This window comes from Capsicum annuum, chromosome 11, assembly GCF_002878395.1.
Source record: "Capsicum annuum cultivar UCD-10X-F1 chromosome 11, UCD10Xv1.1, whole genome shotgun sequence".
NCBI lineage: Eukaryota > Viridiplantae > Streptophyta > Magnoliopsida > Solanales > Solanaceae > Capsicum > Capsicum annuum.
Genome location: NC_061121.1, coordinates 228,749,072 through 228,769,744, shown reverse-complemented (window position 1 = coordinate 228,769,744; position 20,673 = coordinate 228,749,072). Strand labels below are relative to the sequence as shown.

At 35.1% G+C, this 20,673-nt stretch overlaps 2 protein-coding genes across 5 annotated transcripts; one reads left to right on the top strand and one right to left on the bottom strand.

Annotated features, from left to right (window-relative positions):
* Positions 1-1,025: 1,025 nt before the first annotated feature.
* Positions 1,026-7,681, bottom strand: LOC107848354. The gene is made up of 10 exons (XM_016693112.2): positions 7,446-7,681; positions 7,289-7,360; positions 6,279-6,371; positions 4,232-4,313; positions 4,076-4,132; positions 2,897-2,961; positions 2,696-2,791; positions 2,494-2,580; positions 2,309-2,389; positions 1,026-2,228 (listed from the first exon to the last, which is right to left on the bottom strand). The coding sequence occupies exons 1-10, from the start codon at positions 7,542-7,544 to the stop codon at positions 1,521-1,523; spliced, it is 1,440 nt and encodes a 479-aa protein (XP_016548598.2). The 5' UTR covers positions 7,545-7,681; the 3' UTR covers positions 1,026-1,520.
* An 837-nt stretch (positions 7,682-8,518) lies between these two features.
* On the top strand, positions 8,519-13,485 carry LOC107848263. Of its 4 annotated transcripts, none has more exons than XM_047399853.1 (10): positions 8,519-8,749; positions 9,886-10,052; positions 10,145-10,249; positions 10,366-10,422; positions 11,224-11,304; positions 11,814-11,848; positions 12,131-12,220; positions 12,312-12,468; positions 12,598-12,797; positions 13,183-13,485. In XM_047399853.1, the coding sequence occupies exons 1-9, from the start codon at positions 8,602-8,604 to the stop codon at positions 12,715-12,717; spliced, it is 960 nt and encodes a 319-aa protein (XP_047255809.1). In that variant the 5' UTR covers positions 8,519-8,601; the 3' UTR covers positions 12,718-12,797; positions 13,183-13,485. The 4 variants fall into 4 exon arrangements, with proteins under 4 accessions (XP_047255809.1, XP_047255811.1, XP_047255808.1 ...); XM_047399855.1 differs by having other exon boundaries at positions 8,564-8,749; positions 12,567-12,797; positions 13,166-13,485; XM_047399852.1 differs by having other exon boundaries at positions 8,565-8,749; positions 13,166-13,485.
* The last annotated feature ends 7,188 nt before the right edge of the window (positions 13,486-20,673 follow it).

Below are 20,673 nucleotides of genomic sequence, written 5' to 3'. Positions count from 1 at the left end.
TGAAAAAATAAATAAAAAATCAATCAATTTATAAAAATTAGAAAATTGAGAGCTGTTTGACCCAAAAAAAAGGGTTTTTAACGATTTTTTAACACTTTCACGCATCCAATGCGCGTGAATTACACGCAATGGTCCAAGTGGACTGATATATGCCATTAAAATACGAAAAAAAAATTCTAGGGGGTAATAAGACCCCTACAAAGTTCAATATGCTCAACTGAAAATCTAATCAAAGTTCAGGTATTTTCGTGAGTATTATCCTTTTTTTATTTATGACCAAACGAATCCTTAAAGGTTGATAAAGTACTATTTAGTGTTGAAATTGATGCTTATGATCACATATTAGCTCGATTTTATTGAACTCGTAGGTAGTGAATATCACATGAAATTAATTAAGGTGTAGATAAGTTGCGCAAAACTATAAATGCACACCTTTGACCAATTTGATTTGCTGGAGAGATAAATCAGTGGCCCTTTTTTCATTGTACAAGCAAGATTGGTTGGGTTCGCCTACAGATGGATTGGACTCATAATTCATTAGATGTTTTTTATGAATGTCAACAAGTATCATAATTAAATTGCTCTCAGTTGTTCAATCATTTAATAACCAAAGACCTAACCTTCGAAGAAGAAGTTTGTGGAACCCCTCCTTCGAGGCGCCTAAAAGTCGCAAAGTTGATCGACTATACTTGAGTAAAGTATCTCCATGTGACCTATAGATCACAAGTTCGAGCGGTGAAAGTAGCCGCTAATGTTTGCATTAGGTAGATTGTCTGCATTGCATCACATCTGCTAGAATGATGCTTATACACCGAGCTGCCTTTTTATTGGACATTTGAATATAGAGGCAAGTAAAAGAGCAGCCCGGTGCATTAAAACTTCCGCTATGCACGGATTTCGAGAAAGAACCCCACCACAAGGATGTATTCTACACAACCTTACCTTCCATTTTTGCCAGAGGTTGTTTTCCAAGGCTGAATATAGAGGCAAGTGCTAGTGCAAAAAAACTTGCAACTACACAAGAATTGCCAATCATTTTCATCATATAATTAAACTGGGAAAATATTTGTAAATGCATAAAGCAATTCAACAAGTGCCTTTGATCTATGATCATGAAGAGTCTACGATTGTCTCAACCACCTACCATACCAGCCCAAAGAAAATCCAAGCAGACAATAATTTCAGTGTGTTTCTATGGAAACACGAATCGTTACTTATCTAAAGACAACGCGTTCTCAAAACAAGAAGAAAAATAGGCTCATTTACCGTAGCTTGACAGGCGCAAAATCTTCCCAGCATATACTCCTGGTAAAAGCAAGTTGGATATCGTTGTTCTGCAGTCACAGCGCCATATATTACAGCCTCTATCGGGGAAGGGTAACCAATTTGTTCATGTAAATCCTCGCAAACATGTTATTGATGATAAATCAAACCAAATGGGAGGCCAAGGCTCAAACAACAGTTGCCTACTTCACAGTCGAAATTTGGTGCTACTCAATTTTCTCAGCAGGATACTACTTCTAGTCATCCCATGTCGATGCACCACCCAATCCAATGACATCATTTACTGATGACAATTGAAGAGCAGCAGCACCAGTTACAAGATTCTTCTTCTTCTTTTTATTTTTCGGGAATGTAACCAAGCCTGCAGCTGCATCAACATTTTGTTGGAGTGTGTTGTGTTCATCGACTTTCCCGCTAGAGAGAAAAAGATCCGAAAAAGGAGTTTCTCCATCATCAATGACACTTAATTTATTTTGTTTAGCCTTCTTACTAGACTTTTTAGTTGGTTCCTTATCATCGACATTTGAAGCGTTCTCCATCAAGACTTCGCTCTTCTTATGTTTTTTGTGCTTTCGTCGTTCCTCTCCTCTGTCAAGTTCAATGGGTGGACCCCCCACGTCGGTTCTTTTTTCTGCTTGTACCAACTCCTTCCTCTTACGGACAGAAGCTTTATCAAATTCGTTAATCTTTTCCTTTTTGAGCTTTGATTCCTTCTGCACATCAGGATCTTTGGGTACAGTTTCTGATATATCGCCAGCATTCTTGCCATTCTTTGAGAGCTTTATAGACTTTTTCGGTTTGTCACTCCCTGGGAAAGTACCCTCTTCATGGTAATCATCACCACTTTCATTTTCATCATCGTCTCTGCCAACCTGTTCCTTTTTCATGGCCTTTTCAATAGGTTTAGCATTGAGAATCTGCAAATTCGGCACTTGTTTCTTGATCTGGTAAAAATAGAGTCTCAATTAGATCAGCACATGATATTACATCTTGATATCCAGAAAAAGACAAAGTATCCACTGACCTTTTTGACCAAATCTTCCTTTTCAGCAATGGGGTTCCCTTGTAGGTTTAAGTTTTTCAAGTTAACTAATGAAGACAGCACCTGCCATAAAGCCATGCAACCACATATTCGGTAAGGAAAAGTTCGAAGTAAGTTAACTGTCAAAATAAGGAGATAGGATATACGAAATTAACAAAAATGGCTACCTTCAGATCTGTCCTCTTCATGATCACATTGTTTCCGATGTCTAAATTTTGTAGTTTTATATTAAAAGCCAACTCACTAGGAAGCGTCTGCAAACCAATGGAGAGGAAGTAAAATTAGAAAAATAAACAGCTTCCTGGTAAGTGGTAACTTAGGAAGCATCTGCGGATCCAGCACAATAGATCATTAACTGTGGAACCTTACCTTAATATCATTATGAGCAAGTCGTAGCTCCTTCAACTCAGTGCAGGATTTAAGTGAGGAGTCGATACCTTGTAGTTGGCAATTAGAGAGAGACAACTAGAAAGCCAGTGCACGTATGGGGTTAGGACATGTTAAACAGTAAACACTACAATGAAATAATATGCAGTAGAAGATAAACAGGAAATATGAAGTCTCGCTTACTTTTGTGATTGAGTTGATTTTCGCTAGGCTCTGCCCGATTCCAGATATTGGATTTCTAGAGAGCACTGCAACAGATACCAAAGGCAGAGAGACACTTTCAACGTAACTGATTAATTGGCAAAAATGAAATAACAAATTAAATTAATTGAATTTGACATTGAAATTCAGAAAGGCCAAAAACAGCACAAGGTTAATCACTATTCATTTTGATTCAATAAGTGGTAGTGGTACAGAAAGTCAACAAGTATCAATCAGCCATTGCAGTCAAAGAGGACCAAAAGATCAGGTTTTTACAGTTTAAGCACTAGCAATTTACCTAATAATCACCTCGGTCGAGTAAATACAAGTCCACAACTGCTTACACAACAAAAGCAAACGACTTCAGACAAGCCAATGGCGGCTAGTAACAGTTTCTTGATCCCGCCAAGTCTTCTCTTGCATCACTCATTCATGAAGTTTCAGTATTTAGTATAGAAGTCATAAAGAGCTGGTCGAACTTGCAAGAAGTTGACACTAGTCAAGATCAGCAAAAACTCTGATTAGTTAGGTTAATATAAGATGGGAATGGCGTCCTAACTTCTAAATTTTATTAATAGCCCGAATCATGAAATAGGTAAAAAGGATATGACAAGGAAAACTAGAAGAAAATTGGCATTGTTATTCCGTTTCTCTCTTTCACCTAAGCATATACAACTATCTTGATGTAGCTAACTACCAAAAATCTTGCTATCTTCTTGATACCAAACCATGTTCGGTAAACGAATGATCAGGAAGCCAGCCAATTTCTTCTAATTCTTTTAGATAAACAGATTAGTATCTCTATGGCTGAAACATGTCTGAGTCTTAACTTTAAAACCGAATGACTAAGCATATCAAATAATAGCAACCCAGTAGGAGGAGTTGAGCTTTCTCAAGATATATTCTTGCTCTCTTGAGTGGATCTTAGTGATATCCTCATAGGTTTAATCTCCAGAAACCCAAAAGTAACACCACAATCGGTCACAGTAATAGCTTATTCAGATTTATACTGCAGATATTACAATTTACTATATTTCCTAATAAGAGAGTATACTGAGTCTTAATTACAAGTACTGGCATCTGTTCCACTGATACATCATGCTCAATCACACATTAACCATTCTTATGAAAATATAAAATTAGAGAAATAGGAATCCATACCTAATGTATTCAACTCTTTCATGTTATCAAGCTTGCAAATTGAAACAATGTCGTTGTCTATGACAGAAAGGAAAAAGTAGGTCAGTATTAAAAACAATGATCCAGCAGATACTGAGCTCTGATTGATAAAGAGGCGGTACATATACAGAAGTTCACCATTCAAAATCAGTGCACGCAAGTTCACAAGACCACTGACCCCTTCCATAGATTTGAGCTTGTTTTTCCCGGCATTCAGTACCTGATAAACAAGGAAGTGTGTATTAAAAGCCAAAACCCTTTCCACCTCTTTTAGATCCAAAAATTAAATGCAAATAAGTACAAAACCATCAACCGATGCTGTAAAGACTCCAAATAAGAAACAGAAATGAAGGAATATTTGAGACAATCACAATGGGAATGGAAGTGGATCTTGAAGGGAAGGGAGAGATGCAATAGTACTTTGGCGATAAAGTCGTAAGCGAAAGTGTGGTACGATGTGTCAATCCTGAAGGATGCATAACCACAGTGATCAGAGTGCTGACTGGTATGGAGCGGACCAATAATTGATAATTGTGGTGTCTAGGATAATTTGTGGCGCTCCTCGACTAATTCCCAGGGTACCTATTGGAACCTGCTATCTTCTACCAGTACACACATATAGAAAAAATCATCTAGTTTTTAAGCCTCCACTGGGTTTTGAATCGAAGACTTTATGATTCTCAATTCACTTCATAGCTCACTAGATCACGTCCTTTAGTATTCCAACTATTTAAAATTATTTAAGAGGGGATAACTAGAAAAATATGGGAGATTAAACTTTAGGAGGACCATATAGGATTGGGAATGGGATGAGGCCGAGGGGCAAGGAGTGCTTATAGAATTTACCAATGCATAATAAAGGAGTTGGGGTGACAAAAAAGATGTGGAATGTGTTGAGAGCAAAATAATTCAAGTGAAACATTTTTAGATGGGGTTATCAGCAGGGTGGGAGAACAGAGAGGTGTAAAACGATATATCAAAGTTGTGCAGTGTGAAATTCAATCTTAACTATCGAAAGTTCGAAGAGGCTCATCGTGAGTTTTCTGTGTAATTACCCCTTTGCAGTGTAGCATCACATCAATGATATGGAACTTGTCTCTTTTTAATCTGTTTTAACGTTTAACATGTATTATGAAATACAATGAATTAAGCACTTTCTAGGTTGAAGAATAACACTGTTATGCCTCTTCTGACTTATTTGGAAATTGGAATGCGAAAAATATGAGATAATTCCATAATAGTGAAAATAATGTAAGGAGTATGTAAAATCTTGTTTGCTCATTTGTTTTTAAAACAAAGAAAAAGATAAAGAACATACAAGTCCTAGGTAATAGGTCCAAACAATATGGATGGACATCAACAATCTTGACTAAAAGTTTCATCACCCCCCTCAAGCATAGAAAAATTATAGTTGCTCATTTTTAGAGGGTGTTTTGATAGGCTTATATTAAGTGTTTTTGGCTTTTAAGCTCTTTTTATTGTGGTGTCTGGGAAAGATAAAAGGTGCTTTTAAGCACTTACTTTATTCCCAACTTATGGCTTTTAGATTTTAGCTTATAAAGCTATTTTTAAAAAGTCAATCCAAACACCCTCTTGCATTGCTCGGACTCTCCAAAAATGTTGCCGCACCCGTGTCGGATCCTTCAAAAGTACACTATTTTTGGAGTATCCGACATGCACCCGTCGACATTTTTGAAGAGTCCGAGCAACATTAAGTGAAATTATAGTTGCTCCATGCCTGCCAATCTTCACTTCAATATGTTTCGTTAATCAATCAATCAATTTCCAAATGTCAAGAAGAGCTAAAACCAAGAAAGTGTCTCTTGATATATATATATCACAACAACATACAAGTGGAGTGTGTCAATCTTCACTTTTGTGATAAGTAAAAATGTGGAAAATGATGTTATATATAAGCAAGGAAAGAAAAATGCTACTCTTATCCTCTAAACACACAGAAAAAATCAAATGAAAATAATAGTGCAGAAAATAAACGGTGCATCTATGCGAAATATTGAAAAATGGAACTGAACGCACTTAAGAATTAGCACACTCAACACGATAATGGTTGCGAGCTACAAACTCAAATTTGAAGAAATGCTCAAAAGCAGAAAATCAGTTTACAAAGTATGCATAACTAGAAGGATAAAAAGATAGCAAAACATGAACGAAATGCACCACTCACAGTGAGTTTAATAAGCCCTTCAATCCCTTTCAAGCTCTCAAGTTTGTTTTGCACAACAGAGAGCCACTTCAAATTCACACATAACTTCAACTCCTAAAATCCAAAACAAAAATCAGATCTTCAGTTGAAAACTCAGTCCTCCAATCTAAGTAGACGAATTCGACATAAAAATGTGATATTTGAAACAAAAAAGTATTGTTGAAGTTGTGATTGGATGCATTTAACTTGAACAACAACATACCCTTCCACAAGGTGATGTCTGGGAAGGGTGAAGTGTATGCAGACCTTACTCCTACCTCAAGGAGGTAGAGAGATGCTCTTTAGTTGAAAATTCAGTCCTCTAAGTAGACGAATTCGACGTAAAAATGTGATATTGAAAAAAAAAGTTGTTGAAGTTGTGATTCGATATGCATTTAACTTGAAAAACAACGCACCTTCAACAAGGTGGTGTCCGGGAAGGGTAACGTGCATGAAGACCTTACCCCTACCTCACGGATGTAGAGAGATACATTTAACTTGAACAAAAGCAAAAATTTTGTGAGTTGACTTGGGTGTGGGGTTGGGGGTTTGGGGGGGGGGGGGGGATTTGGCCATGACTTTCTTTTACTTTTTCTCGGAGTTGAACCCTGGAAAACATGTTCGGCCATAAAATTTCATAAAATTCAAGAATTCAACTTTCCACAATTTTCAGAAATTTGAAAAACACCAAAACCTTATTCACTTTTTTCACTCCAAATTGCTCGCAAAAATTCAAAAAATGACTCCATTTTTCAAATATCATTTTTCACTTTGAAAACAAAGACTACTTTTTAAAAAAATACTCACAATTTTCATGGCCAAACACCCCTTAACAACCCAACTTTTTCAAACTTGACACTCATCCTCACACACACACACAAAAAAACTCAGAAAAAAAATCAGTCTAATGCTAGAACTTTTAAAATCTTATGTCCAAACAAGGCCTTAAGCAACTCACAAATAAAGGTATAACTTTTTTACTACTAATTTACCTCAAGTGAAGTTAAATTGTTAAAGCCAAGATCAAGCTTCTGCAAATTTTCAAACTTACTCAAACAAGAAACCTGCATAACAAAAAAAAAATGAAACATTGAAATTACAATATAAGTTATAATAACAACAAAATTGAAAAAGATTGTAAATTTGTACATGAGAAAGAGCTTTGTGAGTGAGGGTAAGTGATGTAATGGAGTTTGGGTCAGTGGTTTTGTTGTCTTGCAACACTTGCTTTGAGTTCAATTCAGCCATGGTGGATTCTTGGGGTTGGGGGTGAGGTGGGATTAGGGTTTAAGCTAAAACCCTTCACAGTAATATTTGAAAGTTTGATAATTTCAATCAATGAAGGGACAAGATTTTTGAAATAGTATAAAATTTAGGGGGTTAAAGAGGATTAAAAGGTAATTTAGGGGTTCCTACAATATTATGATAACTTTAGGGGGGCTTGAGGTAATTTCTCTAAAAATTTGTAACTTATGGCAACAGTGTTTTAAGGTTGTTCAAAATCGAACCAAATTCAATAATTCGGATCGGAAAAAAATATAGATTTGTTGATGATGACTTATCCATTTAATGATTTGAGATGGATCGGTCTTATGATAAGTTGACGCACAGATTGGTTATAGATGGATTCTGGAAAAATAGATCGAATATTAGATATGAGCATAGCACGTTAAATAAAAACATATGAACGACATAAATTAGGGTAAGAAAGTAATAGATAGAAAAGTGTTAGTTGAGTGTATTGACTTATTATACATACTAGTAATCATAATATTACTCTTATAATTTTTTATTCTTTTATTTCTGTTAATTTTATGTAGTTCGATTATGATTTTATCTTAATGTAATAACGTCATACTACTATTCATTAATTTTTGTTATTGTCCGTTCCTTCTTGTACTTTCAGTACTAATTTTTCTATATTGTTATTACCTTAAAATGATGGTTTATTGAAAATGCCCTCAAAGTAAGGTTTTCGATATTTTCTTTAAAACTTTACTTTGTACAGTTATATTGGGCCATATGAGTGCTTCGTGAAAGTAGGGAGACTATTTTCGAAATACCGCCTCGTAAAAGTAAAGAGGTAATTTTCGAAAAGTGATTATTTTATTATTTTATTTTGAGTTGATCCCACTTGGTGAGAATATACTGAACATGTTGTCTTTTTTTTCAAAAATATATAATAAAAGACCAAAATGTCGCACACCCCACCCCCTACCCTACCCCTCACCCCCTCAACCCACCCACCCAAGGAAAAGGAGATATTTTTCTTGTGTGTAATCTTCACAAAAGAAGTTTTGAGAATATGAATTGCATATACCATTTTGGCAGTGAAATGCTGCTGCTACCCAATCACTCCCACCTCTTCTCTCCTCCTTCTCCGCCACTGCAACGCCGCCGTACACGGCCTACATTCACGACGGCGCTCTCCGTCCTCAAAACCTCCCGACCCGGTAATCTTCAAAATTAGAGTTTTTTGCTGAATAATTAATTGTCAATTTTATAACTACTGCCCATTTGAGCAATTTGCGGTTTTTCCTGAATGAATTGTGAATTTTAGAGCAATTTGTAGTTTTTTCCTGAATGAAATCTGAGTTTTACGACTACCCATTTGGGCAAGTTGCGTTTTTTTCTGAATGAATTGTGAATTTTAGAGCAATTTTCAGTTTTTTTTTTCTGAATGGATTGTGAGTTTTATGACTAACCATTTGAGCAATTTGCAGTTTTTTCTGAATGAATTGCGTATTTTAGAGCAATTTGCAGTTTTTCTCTGAATGAAATGTGAGTTTTACGACTACCCATTTGAGCAAGTTGCTTTTTTTTCTGAATGAATTGTGAATTTTCGAGCAATTTTCAGTTTTTTTTCTGAATGGATTGTGAGTTTTATGACTACCCATTTGAGTGTTTTGCAGTTTTTTCTGAATGAATTGTGAGTTTTATAACTACCCATTTGAGTATTTTGCAGTTTTTCGGAATGAATTGTGAGTTTTATAACTACCTATTTGAGCAATTTGCAGTTTTTTCTGAATGAATTGTGAATTTTATCATTACCCATTTGAGCAATTTGCGTTTTTTTCTTAATGAATTGTGAGTTTTATGACTACCCATTTGAGCGATTTGTGGGTTTTTCTGATTGAATTGTGAGTTTTATCACTACCCATTTGAGTATTTCGCATTTCTTCTTGAAGCATTGTGAAATCTTTAACTACCATTTGATTAATTTGCCTTTTTTCCTTTTTCTTGATCCACTAAACTGGTAGCTGGAAACTCAAGAGTTACGCTTTCTGAAAGCAGTGTGAAATTTTTAACTAACCATTTGAGCAATTTGCATTTTTCAGATGTATAATATATGTATATTCGATGCATTATTTGTATAACCATGTATAAATAATGTATAATCTATGTATACCAACTAGAAAAAGCAAACAGTGAATCTGACTGGCTATTGAGTAGAGATCCCTTTTTATTGTTTCTTCTTACCCCAGTAACCTGGCAGCTGGGAGGCCAAGAATAACGCTTTTTGAAAGCATTGTGAAATTTTTGACTACCCATTTGAGTAATCTGTGTTTTTGTTTTGTTCTTGACCCAGTGAATGAAGTAGCAGTGGATGATGTTTTCCAAGATTTCCTGAGGGAAAGGGAGTTAAATGGGGATGTTATCTCGAGAATTTCTGATAGAATTTGGCTGAGGAATGTGGTCAATTTTGATTCTGCAGAAGCTGGAAGTGGGATTAGTGAGACTACTCAATTAGAAAAGGTATTTTCTTGATTACCCTTTTTTGTTTTCTGGGTTTTTGGTGCTTGTTTGCTTGCATATGTGAATGTTGAGACAAAAGGATGCAAATGCAGGTATCAGGGGATGACAATGAAGGTGGGTTTTTGAAATTAAAAAGTACCAAAGAGTGGCTTTCAGGTGATGCCACGGCCCCAGTTAATAAAAAGAGGACCCTTAAGGTGCATTAACAAGTTTTTGGTTTTGCTCATTTTAATGGAGTTTTGAATATTGTGATTCATGATCAAGGGAATGAGTAGTTAATTTTTACTATTAATACTTCTAATGATATGCACAGGAAATACAAGATGACAGGGAAAGAAGGAAAAGGCTAAACTTACTCAGATATGAAGCTGTACGCCCCGGTCTAGCATCTATATTCGTGCTATTTATATTCGTAAACGTTTATAATTGCATAGCATTGGAAGTCAAATATCAATGATTTAGAAAGTGGAGACTCTAGTCATAATCTTTTAAGCTGGCCATCATCCTGATGACCTTATCGCGTTCATGTTGTTTTATTTACTTTTGGAAAAAGTTTGTCCAAAGGAAAGGGGGCTTCTTAATGCTGTCTTTACCGATTTCTGATGTCTTAGATGGAGTACATTGAAATTACTCTGTAATGTTTCTTCTGTATTCATATTATCTCCTACTTTCAAATATCTTTTATGGTTAGTGGAGAAAGGGGAATATTATTGTAGAATTCTTTTTTTGATGAAAGGTAGAATTTGAATGCTGCTTTGAGCACCCTACTCTCTGCATTCTTAGTATGAGTTGTTCAATGGTTATAAGATATTTACCGACTTTTAAGAGTAAAATGAGTAATTAAGGGCTGTTGCTTGCATATGCTTACTGGCTGGACTTTTTCAGGTGTCGCATAATACCTTTTTTTGTCATTAAGCGTGACAGATGCTAGTTCTTAAGTAGAAGGTACCATTGGCTATACCTGGATAACATTCCTGCTGTTCCTAAGAGTATGTTAAAGTGACAAGGATTTCAAATGTTATTCTGCCACTATAGAAGCATGGTATAATGAAGTTGTATCCGACAAAGAGAAAGATCTTTGTTGAAATGCACTGCACAGATCTCTTGCAAATGAATTAAAACTATGTTCTAAATTTACAAGGTTTAATTCGTTTTTCTGTTTCTCTTGCAGCTTAAGAGGGAGCTACTTTTCTTAACGGTAGGCATTGGGACTGCTTGCAGTGGATATTGTCTGGTAGTTTTATCAGTCCAGGTACTTAGTGGATCTTTTTACCGGCTTTGAGGAGTGAGGCCATGAGACATTATATAATAGAAGTAATATAGTTTTTCCTTAGAACCATTGGTGGCTATGCTTAGTTGCGCTATATTGGTCTAAATCTCCACTTGAGCTAGGAAAGCAGTGATACCACATGCATGTAAATCACGATTAGTGGTTGATCTACTGCAATTGGGAAAGTTTACAATGGAGAGGGAGCCGCCGATTTCATAATCTTTTTTACAGTTACTGTTCTTAAAATAAACCACCCAACCAACTTAGTAGAACATCTCACTACAGCTGCAGCCACAATGGATCCTCAACTTCTGTTCCAGTTAGAAAGTTCTTCCCATTCCAACTGCTTTCTTGACTACAAAAAACTGGTTTTGTTTTGTTAGTCCTTTTTCACTGGGTTATTTGTGTTGTTGTACCTTCTGAAATAGGTCTCAGGTTAGAAATATTTTTCACCCAGTGTGGACTGACAGATTTACTTGTTCAATCTGTAGGCTGCTCTGAGCTATGCAACAGGAGTTGTTTTCAGGTTTGATTTAGAACTACTTTTAACTCCATCTATCCTGTGTACCAATAATTATAGTACTTGTAAACAGTACAGTTTGGCACATTTAGGCAGTTAAAAATGGATGTCATAGAATATTTATAAATATGCTTTTACATCATCTAGATCTTACAAAGTACTTGGTTATGGTAGACTCTTACATTTGAATTTTCTTTTTTATTTTGGAAATGTTTCGATAAAACCGGCTGCATCATCTTTGATTCGGTTTATTTCTCTTGTTAATGTTTTGTGTAATTTATTATGCAGTTGCCTGTACTATCAACTCCTTTGCCAACATGCAGACAACCTCTCACAAGAGGCAATTCCTGAGATTTTCAAGAAAAAGAAACTGAAGAAGTAATGCCATAACTATGTTTCTGTTTCGTTATTCTCCACATAATAATGGTGAACTTCATTGATTGGATTATCTGATGTTTCTTCCCCTCAGAATTGGAATACGAAGTGAAGATCTGCAGGATTTTTTTGAGAGGTCTGTTAAAGGCAGCAGCATTGCCCTTTCATCTCCCAGGCTTGTGATTCCTGCTGCGATATATGGATTGTGGGAACTGTCTCAGCATTTTGCCCATGATCTATTTGATTTTCAGGTAATACTGTGTACAATTTTGACATTTAAATTAATCTATTTAAACCTTTTAGAATCTTGACTTGTTTATCCGATCCTCTGATTGTGGTCGTTCCTCAGTAAATGTGACATATGTTTGGGATCTTAACAGCTGGTTCCTGCCATGGTTGGGTTGTTTGTATATAAAGCAGCTTGCCTGGTGCAAGTGTATAGAGACAATGAAGACCTTCAATTTCTTTTTCCCGGGAATGAAGAAGGGTCCGATGACTGAGTATCTGGAATATGTTACTAATAAATATTACTTGTTGATGCCATGTCAATGCAGGATGCCTATCTGACTGCAGCTTCTGGGTAATGCCTCTTCTTTAAGCTTTTATTCATCTCAGAAGTTTTGTGGATACCAAAAACCTTTGGTTGAGGACTCCTCTCCTTCCAATTTATGATTCATAGGACGTTCTAGAGAACTGAACACCTTGAATTTTCCAATGAATGCAAGGTGCCTACTTGTGCACATGTGAAGTTGGAGGGCATAAATGTCAATTGAGGCCAAGTTAAAGGGCACGTTTATATATTATCCCTTTTACATTCTATTTTGATCTTGCTGTTAAAGGTTGTCGTTGTTGTGTCTATAATCTGTAGAAATTTGGCATTAGTGTGTAGTCTTTTGCTTTTTTATCTTCACTTCTTCTGCAGTGTAATAGAGAATAACCAACAAACAGCAAGCTGAATTTTTCAGAATTGGACAAGCTTTACGACGCCTTGGCTGGTAAGAAAGCATGATCGAAGGGATGAATATAACGCTGCTGCTGCACTTCAACAGTAAAGAGTGACGATAGGCGTCTGCAGAACCTTTTGTAGAGACAACTCAAGTGGAGTGATGTATAGGATATATAGAGTACTGTTTACAAAGTATATTTGACAAGTTCTCCATTTCCTCTCAAGCATCTTTGTGAGGGCTCATGTTGAAAAAACTTGTGTTTTGAGTTCTAACCTACTTCATGTGACTCTTGCAAGTGTTAATATAATCTTGGTTCCCTCCCCTCCCACTGTTTTGTTCCCGTGGTGATTTGAATAATCTTGGTTCCCTCTCCTCCCACCGTTTTGTTTCAATGGTGACTCGAATAATCTTGGTTCCCTCCCCTCCTACCGTCTTGTTCCCGTGGTGACTCGAATAATCTTGGTTCCCTCCCCTCGCAGCGTTTTGTTCCAATGGTGACTCGAATAATCTTGGTTCCCTCCCCTCCCCCCGTTTAATCCCGTGGTGACTCGGATAATCTTGGCTCCCTCCCCTTGCACCGTTTTGTTTCAATGGTTACTCAAATAATCTTGGTTCCCTCCCCTCCCCCCGTTTATTCCCGAGGTGACTCGGATAATCGTGGCTCCCTCCCCTCCCACCGATGACTCAAATAATCTTGTTTCCCTCTCCTCCCACTGTTTTGTTTCGTGGCGACTCGAATAATCTTGGTTCCCTCTCCTCCTACTGTTTTGTTCCCGTGGTGACTCCCACATTCAAAAGATGAGGGTGGCAGAAATGTGGATGTTGCGCTAGATGTGTGGGCTGACTAGAGGGGATAGAGTTCGGAATGAGAACATTCGGGAGAAGGTTGGTGTGACACCAGTGGAGTGCAAGATGCGGGAAGCCCGATTGAGATGGTTCGGACACGTGAAGAGGAGGGGCGTGGATGCCCCGGTCCGTAGGTGTGAGAGGCTAGCGTTGGATGGTTTTAAGCGGGGTAGGGGTAGGCCGAAGAAGTACTGGGGGGAGGTGATTAGGCGAGACATAGAGCAGTTACAGCTCACTGAGGACATGACCCTAGATAGGAAGGTCTGGAGGACGCGAATCAGGGCAGTGGACTAGGGCCAGTCTGAGTCGCTAGTATAGGGAACTACTTGGTGGGGGTTTATTCCTGTTAGGAGTCCGTGTCCCATGTTTTATTATGAAGCTGTGTGCTTTCCTCTGTTTTATATTACTTATGGGTGCCGTATTTATGTTATGTAATCTTGTAACCTTGTAACCTTGTGCTGTGCTTTACTATGTGTTTGTGTGGTACCGCGTGTCTCGAGCCGGGGGTCTATCGGAAACAGCCTTTCTACTTCTTCAGAGGTAGAGGTATGAACTGCGTACATCCTACCCCCCAGATCCCACCAGGTGGGAATACACTGGGTTTGTTGTTGTTGTTGTTGTTGGTGACTCGAACTCACAACTTTAAATTTGAAACTGGAGGGTGTTTACCATCAACCTTTTTTTACAAAGCGAATTATCTTTATTGTGTATTTCTTCACCATCTTTGAACTGGTAAATGAGGATACCATACCTATAACGCATCCATCTTGTTTGTGGTTGAAGCGTAGTTGTTATGTGGACAAGCCTTTTTTTTTTTTTTTTTTTTCCGAAATGGAATTTTGATGATCGAAAAGGGGTTTACACTTCAGCAGCCAATAATCTTATGAAAGATTATAAGCTGAATTTGAAATGGCATGAAGAACTATGTTGCTTGGATTCTTCAAAAATATCAGCGTGTGGGTGTAGGATTCGCCTATAGAAAAATGGGTGCGTTATTAAAAGTGAAGATGAAGACAATTGTTCTATGCATTGTTTTATTTTAGAGTAACTTACATAAATCCCTGATTCTTTAAGGGGTCGTTTGGTAGAGTATTAAATAGTTAATGCATGTATTAGTTTAATGTGTATTAGTAGTACTTTATTTGGTATATCTTTTTACCCTATGTATAACTAATGTTTGCATTAGTTATACACTCTATTGTGTATTGAAGTGTGTATTATTAATACCTCAAAATTCATGGAATTAGTAATGCAATGGATCTAATGCATGCATTAACATGCTTAAAGACACTATTATCCCTCAAAAAAATTTCTGCATCCTTTTCAACATATATATTGAGGGTATTATATAAAAAAAAATTTTTTTTTTAGAAATTATGTAATTCATGTTATTTTTGATACATCGAACCAAATACTGCATAAGAAAAATATAAACAATACTAATGCAAGTATAGCTAACACAAGCATTGCTAATACAAACACTACTAATACACCATATTTTGCATTACTCTCATACCCTCTACCAAACGACCCCTAAGTGATATTACATAAAATCCCGATTATTTTACTAATTACATCTTATCCCGAATTTTTGAAATGATGATACATATGTTAAGCAGTGATACATAGAAAAAGGTGATACATATGAAACAGATCAGTTCTTTATTTAAGGAAGTAATGGATTTTCTCTGATTTCAACAATGCAATTCACGACAAAACAGTTACAAGCGTTAAAAACGTAATTCCATTCAACAAGAGCTCAAAATTGAAGCAAATCAATATTTTTGAACCATACCAGATTACAAGATCAAATTTTTCAAATTTTGGGGAAAAATCGATCTTCCTTCTAAAATTTCTGATTATCTTCAATGGAACTCGTGACGGTGTTGTTGCGTCATTTTGGGGAATGGGTTTCAGAAACAAGGTACGATAACTATCGCGTCGACGGTATTGTAATTCAAGAAAAAACGTTGTACCGCGATTTAGTGGATGCCATATCAATCCAATTGAAAATTGATGTTTCTCTGAAAAGAATTCATGCCAAATACGTTGTTTAAGGCAATTGATTAGCGTTGGAGATTCATAATGATATGGCTGTGAAACTTTTTCTTCAGATTTTGAACGAGGCAAAGTTATGCGTATGTGATAAGTTGATTTGCAGACTTTTTAAACTATCTGATAACAGATGTATCATAGTGATACATCTGGAACTTATATGTATCACTTTGATACATCTGCACAAATATGCCTCCACTTGAAATCTAGTTCTGCATACAATGCACAAAAATTCAGGGATTTATGTAAGTATGATTAAGTGGTGATTCATATTAGTAATGCATATAACCGGCGTTTCATATAACTGGTGATTCATATTGGTGATGCATATAAATGGTGTTTCAAATAACTGGTGATTCATATAACAGATTCGTATAACTGGTGATTCATATTGGTGATGCATATAACTGGTGATTCATATTGTGATGTATATACCTAGTGTTTCATATAAATGGTGATTCATATTACTGGTTCATATAACTGGTGATTCATATTAGTGATTTATATAATTGCAGATTAACAGATTAACTTCATATTTGTGAAATATTTTAACTAGTTATTCATATGTTAAATGACTCAAATTCTGATTTAACTAGTGATTCATATGATATTTGGTGATTCATATAAAAATTGATTAACGTAACTTCATATTGGTGATATATTTTTTGGCGTTTATTTCAATTATGTCTTGCTGTGCAAATCTCCAGAATGTAGTTGGTTATTCAAGGCGTCCTGTAAGCTTGGTATTGATACATTCATAGTACGTACGTTCAACGATAAACACACCTGTTCAATAATGGACAGAGTTTTTGAGCAACAGTATGCAACAATTGCTTTTGTAGCAGGGATAACAACTCCAAAGTTGGTGAACCACAAAAGAATAATCACCCCAAGTGATATTATTGAAGATATTAAAAGGGAACTTAGTTTGGACATAGATTTCAACAAATTCTACAATTGAACGAAGCAAAGTCATCGCGTTTGATGGTAAATTATTTACTCCCTTCGTCTCAAATTATGTGTCGTCATTTTCTTTTTGGTCCGTCCCAAAAAAAATGTCGTCTTTCCTTATTTGGTAAGTTTTTAAAGATACAATTATAATTTTATCCTTATTGGTCTCACTTGATTTTAAATACTATTACTCCTTTTTTTATTTGTCTTTTCAATTAAAAATGATCCTACTTGATTTTAAATATTATTACTCCTTTCTTTAAGAAGGGTAATTTTGCAACTTTATCAAAGTCAATACTTATTTCTTAAATATCGTGTCCGGTCAAATGGCGACACATAATTTGGGACGGAGGGAGTAATATTTATTATACTTATGTAAGTTGATTTGCAGACTTCTTTTAACTATCTGATAGTCGATGTATCAAAGTGATATATCTAGGAGTCATATGTATCATTTTGATAAATCTGTTGAAATATGCATCCAGTTGAATGTTTTTTCTTTATATTTAATTAATCTGGGTCTTTTATGATTCATATATTATGTTGACTTACATAAAATTTTATGAAATAATATTTTCAGATTAGGGAATCAACTAACTACATATATGGTGTGTATGAAGAAGGAAGAAAATACATTGTTCAGTTGGATAATAGAGCATGCAGTCGTGGTAGATTTCAGCTTAATGAGATACCATGCACGCACGCTATTGCTGTTTTGAAAAGCAAACACGTAAAGAAAATGAAGCCATACTGTTCAGTTTAGTACAAGAAGGAGGCACTAGTGAAGACTTATGAAATATCGTTGTATTCAATGCCCGATAAATGAGACTGTCATATACCACCAGAGGTGTTAGCAGATGTGGTCTTACCTTCAAAATATAAACGCCCACCAGGAAGACCTAAGAAAGGTAGACAAAAGAAAAGTAGTGAAAAGTTTTCATCAACATCAAATCGCTGTGGCAAGTATGGGTATGAAGGCTATAACAGACACACTTGCAACTACTTTCCAATAGAGATGTGACATGTTTCTTTAAAGTTTAATCAGACATGTTTACTTAGTTCAAAGTTTTGAATTCAATAATTTGAGTTAATTACTCAAAAATTCACTGTTTGATATATTCTGTTTACAATTAAAAGAGAAATGTTTTTTTAAGATCATTGTTTATAATTCAATAGTACTATTCTCTTGTGCAGATATGTTAGAGTTCATGAGGAATGTTAGTGAAACATTTCTATATGAAATTATAAAGTGATACATATTAAAATTTTTAATACTTTTATGTGATTCATATTAACCGTTTGTTAAAGATATGCGAATCATATCACCATTTAATCTCAACATGTTAATTGGTGATACATTTTAAACATATTATTTTCAATTGATACATATTAAAAAAATTAATATTGTTATATGATTCATATAAATCGTTCGTGAAAAATTATTTGATTCATATTGGTAATTAAACTTAACATGTTAATAGTGATACATTTTCAACATATTGGTTACAGTTTATTCAGTTTTAATAATTTTTAACTGGTAATTCATTTTAATCATTTGATAAATGGTGATTCATATAATTGGTTATTCATGAAACAAGAGATCATATGATAACAGATTAGCAGATTAAGTGGTAATTGGTGAATCATATAAAAACTGGTTAATAATATAAATGGTGATTCTATGGTATTTGGTGATTCATATAAAAACAGATTAATGTAACTTCATATTGGTGATACATATTAGATCACTTGTGATTATCAACAAAATAATAATGCTACATATCAATAGATAAAACTGAAAATTAATGATAGATTATGTAAGTTAAACTGCCCACAAAAGTACGAATACCAGAACCGTTTCTAAAGTAAAATTTCATGACATTAAAAACAAAAAAATACGTTGTCATGATATATCCAGAAATCCCCTAACATAAAAAATCAAAAAAAAAAAAAAACAGAAATCCACAAACATAATAAACCAATATCCTTTTGTCACACAATAAATACTAGACAACTACGGTTCAACATCAATCATCTCTGTATCCTCAGATTGAATGAAGATGCGTTTAGGCCTAGGCGGATCCTGATTATCACTATCATATCCAGTGCATGCCTTGTTCACACCATAGTCCCATAACAAGGATGCGTATCTTGTACGATGATTTTTCAGATCAAACTCTGAAGATGGTATTTGATGTCGATCACTTAAAAATTCAGCATACGCTGCAACAAATAAGCTACAATCCCTACAAAATGGAAAAGTAGATATTTTATATATTGTTGTGACCTTTTATTTAAAATAATATATTCAAAAGAATAAATGATACTAACGACGTGTCGCTTGATTGTTGCAAAATTCCGTCAACAATGTGAACATCGAATGCATGCTAATCCGTCTTTTCCTTGTATGCGTCTAGAAATAATCAGTCTGTGCGCTTTGTTTCTCAAAAAAAATCAGATATTGTCAAATAAGTTGACAATATTTCAGCAAGCTCCTTTATCTCATCAGCATGGCCTCTATGACCTTTCAAAAAAATGAGTACATAAAGTGCTATCACATATGTATAAACAACAAAAATGATCCACAGAGAATAACAATAACAAGCATATGAATCACCATAACACAATATATGTATCATCAATTAAAATATTATTTTAATGTAACACCCATATGAATTACCTATATGAATCACCAAAAAAATATGAATCACCAATTAATCAGTTAATCTGCAATTAAATGAATCACCCATATGAATCACCTGTTAAAAGAATCAATTATATGAATAACCATTTATGAATCACCAGCCCCATATATGTATCACCAATTAGAATATCACTTTAGTGTTTCACCTATATGAATCACCTGTATGAATCACCAAAAAAATATGAATCACCAAGTAACCAGTTAATCTGTTAATCTGCAATTATATGAATCACCAGTTAAAAGAATTAGTTATATGAATCACTATCTATGAATCACCAGCACAATATATGTATCACCAATTAAAATATTATTTTAGTATTTCACCCATATGAATCATCCGTATAAATCACCAACAAAATATGAATCACCAAGTAACCAGTTAACCTGTTACTCTGCAATTATATGAATCACCCATATGAATCACCAGTTAAAATAACCAAGTATATGAATCAACATTAATGAACTAGTTGCGATAATAATACCTACCCCGACGGAGATTTGAGAATATGTTCAATTTTATCCTTATTTACCATTTGCATGTCGGAAACTTGATTTTTAGCAGCAAAAACTTCTCTAAAAATCTTCAATTTTTCAGGGTTGTTCCGCTACTTTAATCAATTTTCACTAAAACCTAATTTGGTGTAATCAAATTCGCCCGGAGTAAAATCCAAGACTTGATTACTACCATGAACACCTTTTTGTGTTTCAAATTGTGAAATCCCCAAGCTGAATGAGGGTGAATTTTCATTAGCCATTGAAGATAAAACAAATTAAAACAACGAATTTTAAAGCATAAATCAAAAGCTAACCTCTTTGAAGAAGTTGTCAATTTTTGAAATTAAAGGATGAACGATTACGGTTGAAATCAATTGAAGTATTGGAGAATGAAGTTGACTCAAAATCTACTAAAATGGGAGAGATTTTAGGGGAGTAATTTGTGAAAAAAAAAGATG

Excerpts from the sequence above, each read along its gene's own strand:
- LOC107848263 (XM_047399853.1), top strand. The coding sequence starts at position 8,602 with ATGAATTGCATATACCATTTTGGCAGTGAAATGCTGCTGCTACCCAAT. Across the intron at positions 8,750-9,885 it reads CCTCAAAACCTCCCGACCCG|TGAATGAAGTAGCAGTGGAT; the intron begins GTAATCTTCAAA and ends TTCTTGACCCAG. Across the intron at positions 12,221-12,311 it reads AAGAAAAAGAAACTGAAGAA|AATTGGAATACGAAGTGAAG; the intron begins GTAATGCCATAA and ends TCTTCCCCTCAG.
- LOC107848354 (XM_016693112.2), bottom strand. The coding sequence starts at position 7,544 with ATGGCTGAATTGAACTCAAAGCAAGTGTTGCAAGACAACAAAACCACT. Across the intron at positions 2,962-4,075 it reads GAAAGAGTTGAATACATTAG|TGCTCTCTAGAAATCCAATA; the intron begins GTATGGATTCCT and ends TATCTGTTGCAG. Across the intron at positions 2,792-2,896 it reads AAATCAACTCAATCACAAAA|TTGTCTCTCTCTAATTGCCA; the intron begins GTAAGCGAGACT and ends CTGGCTTTCTAG.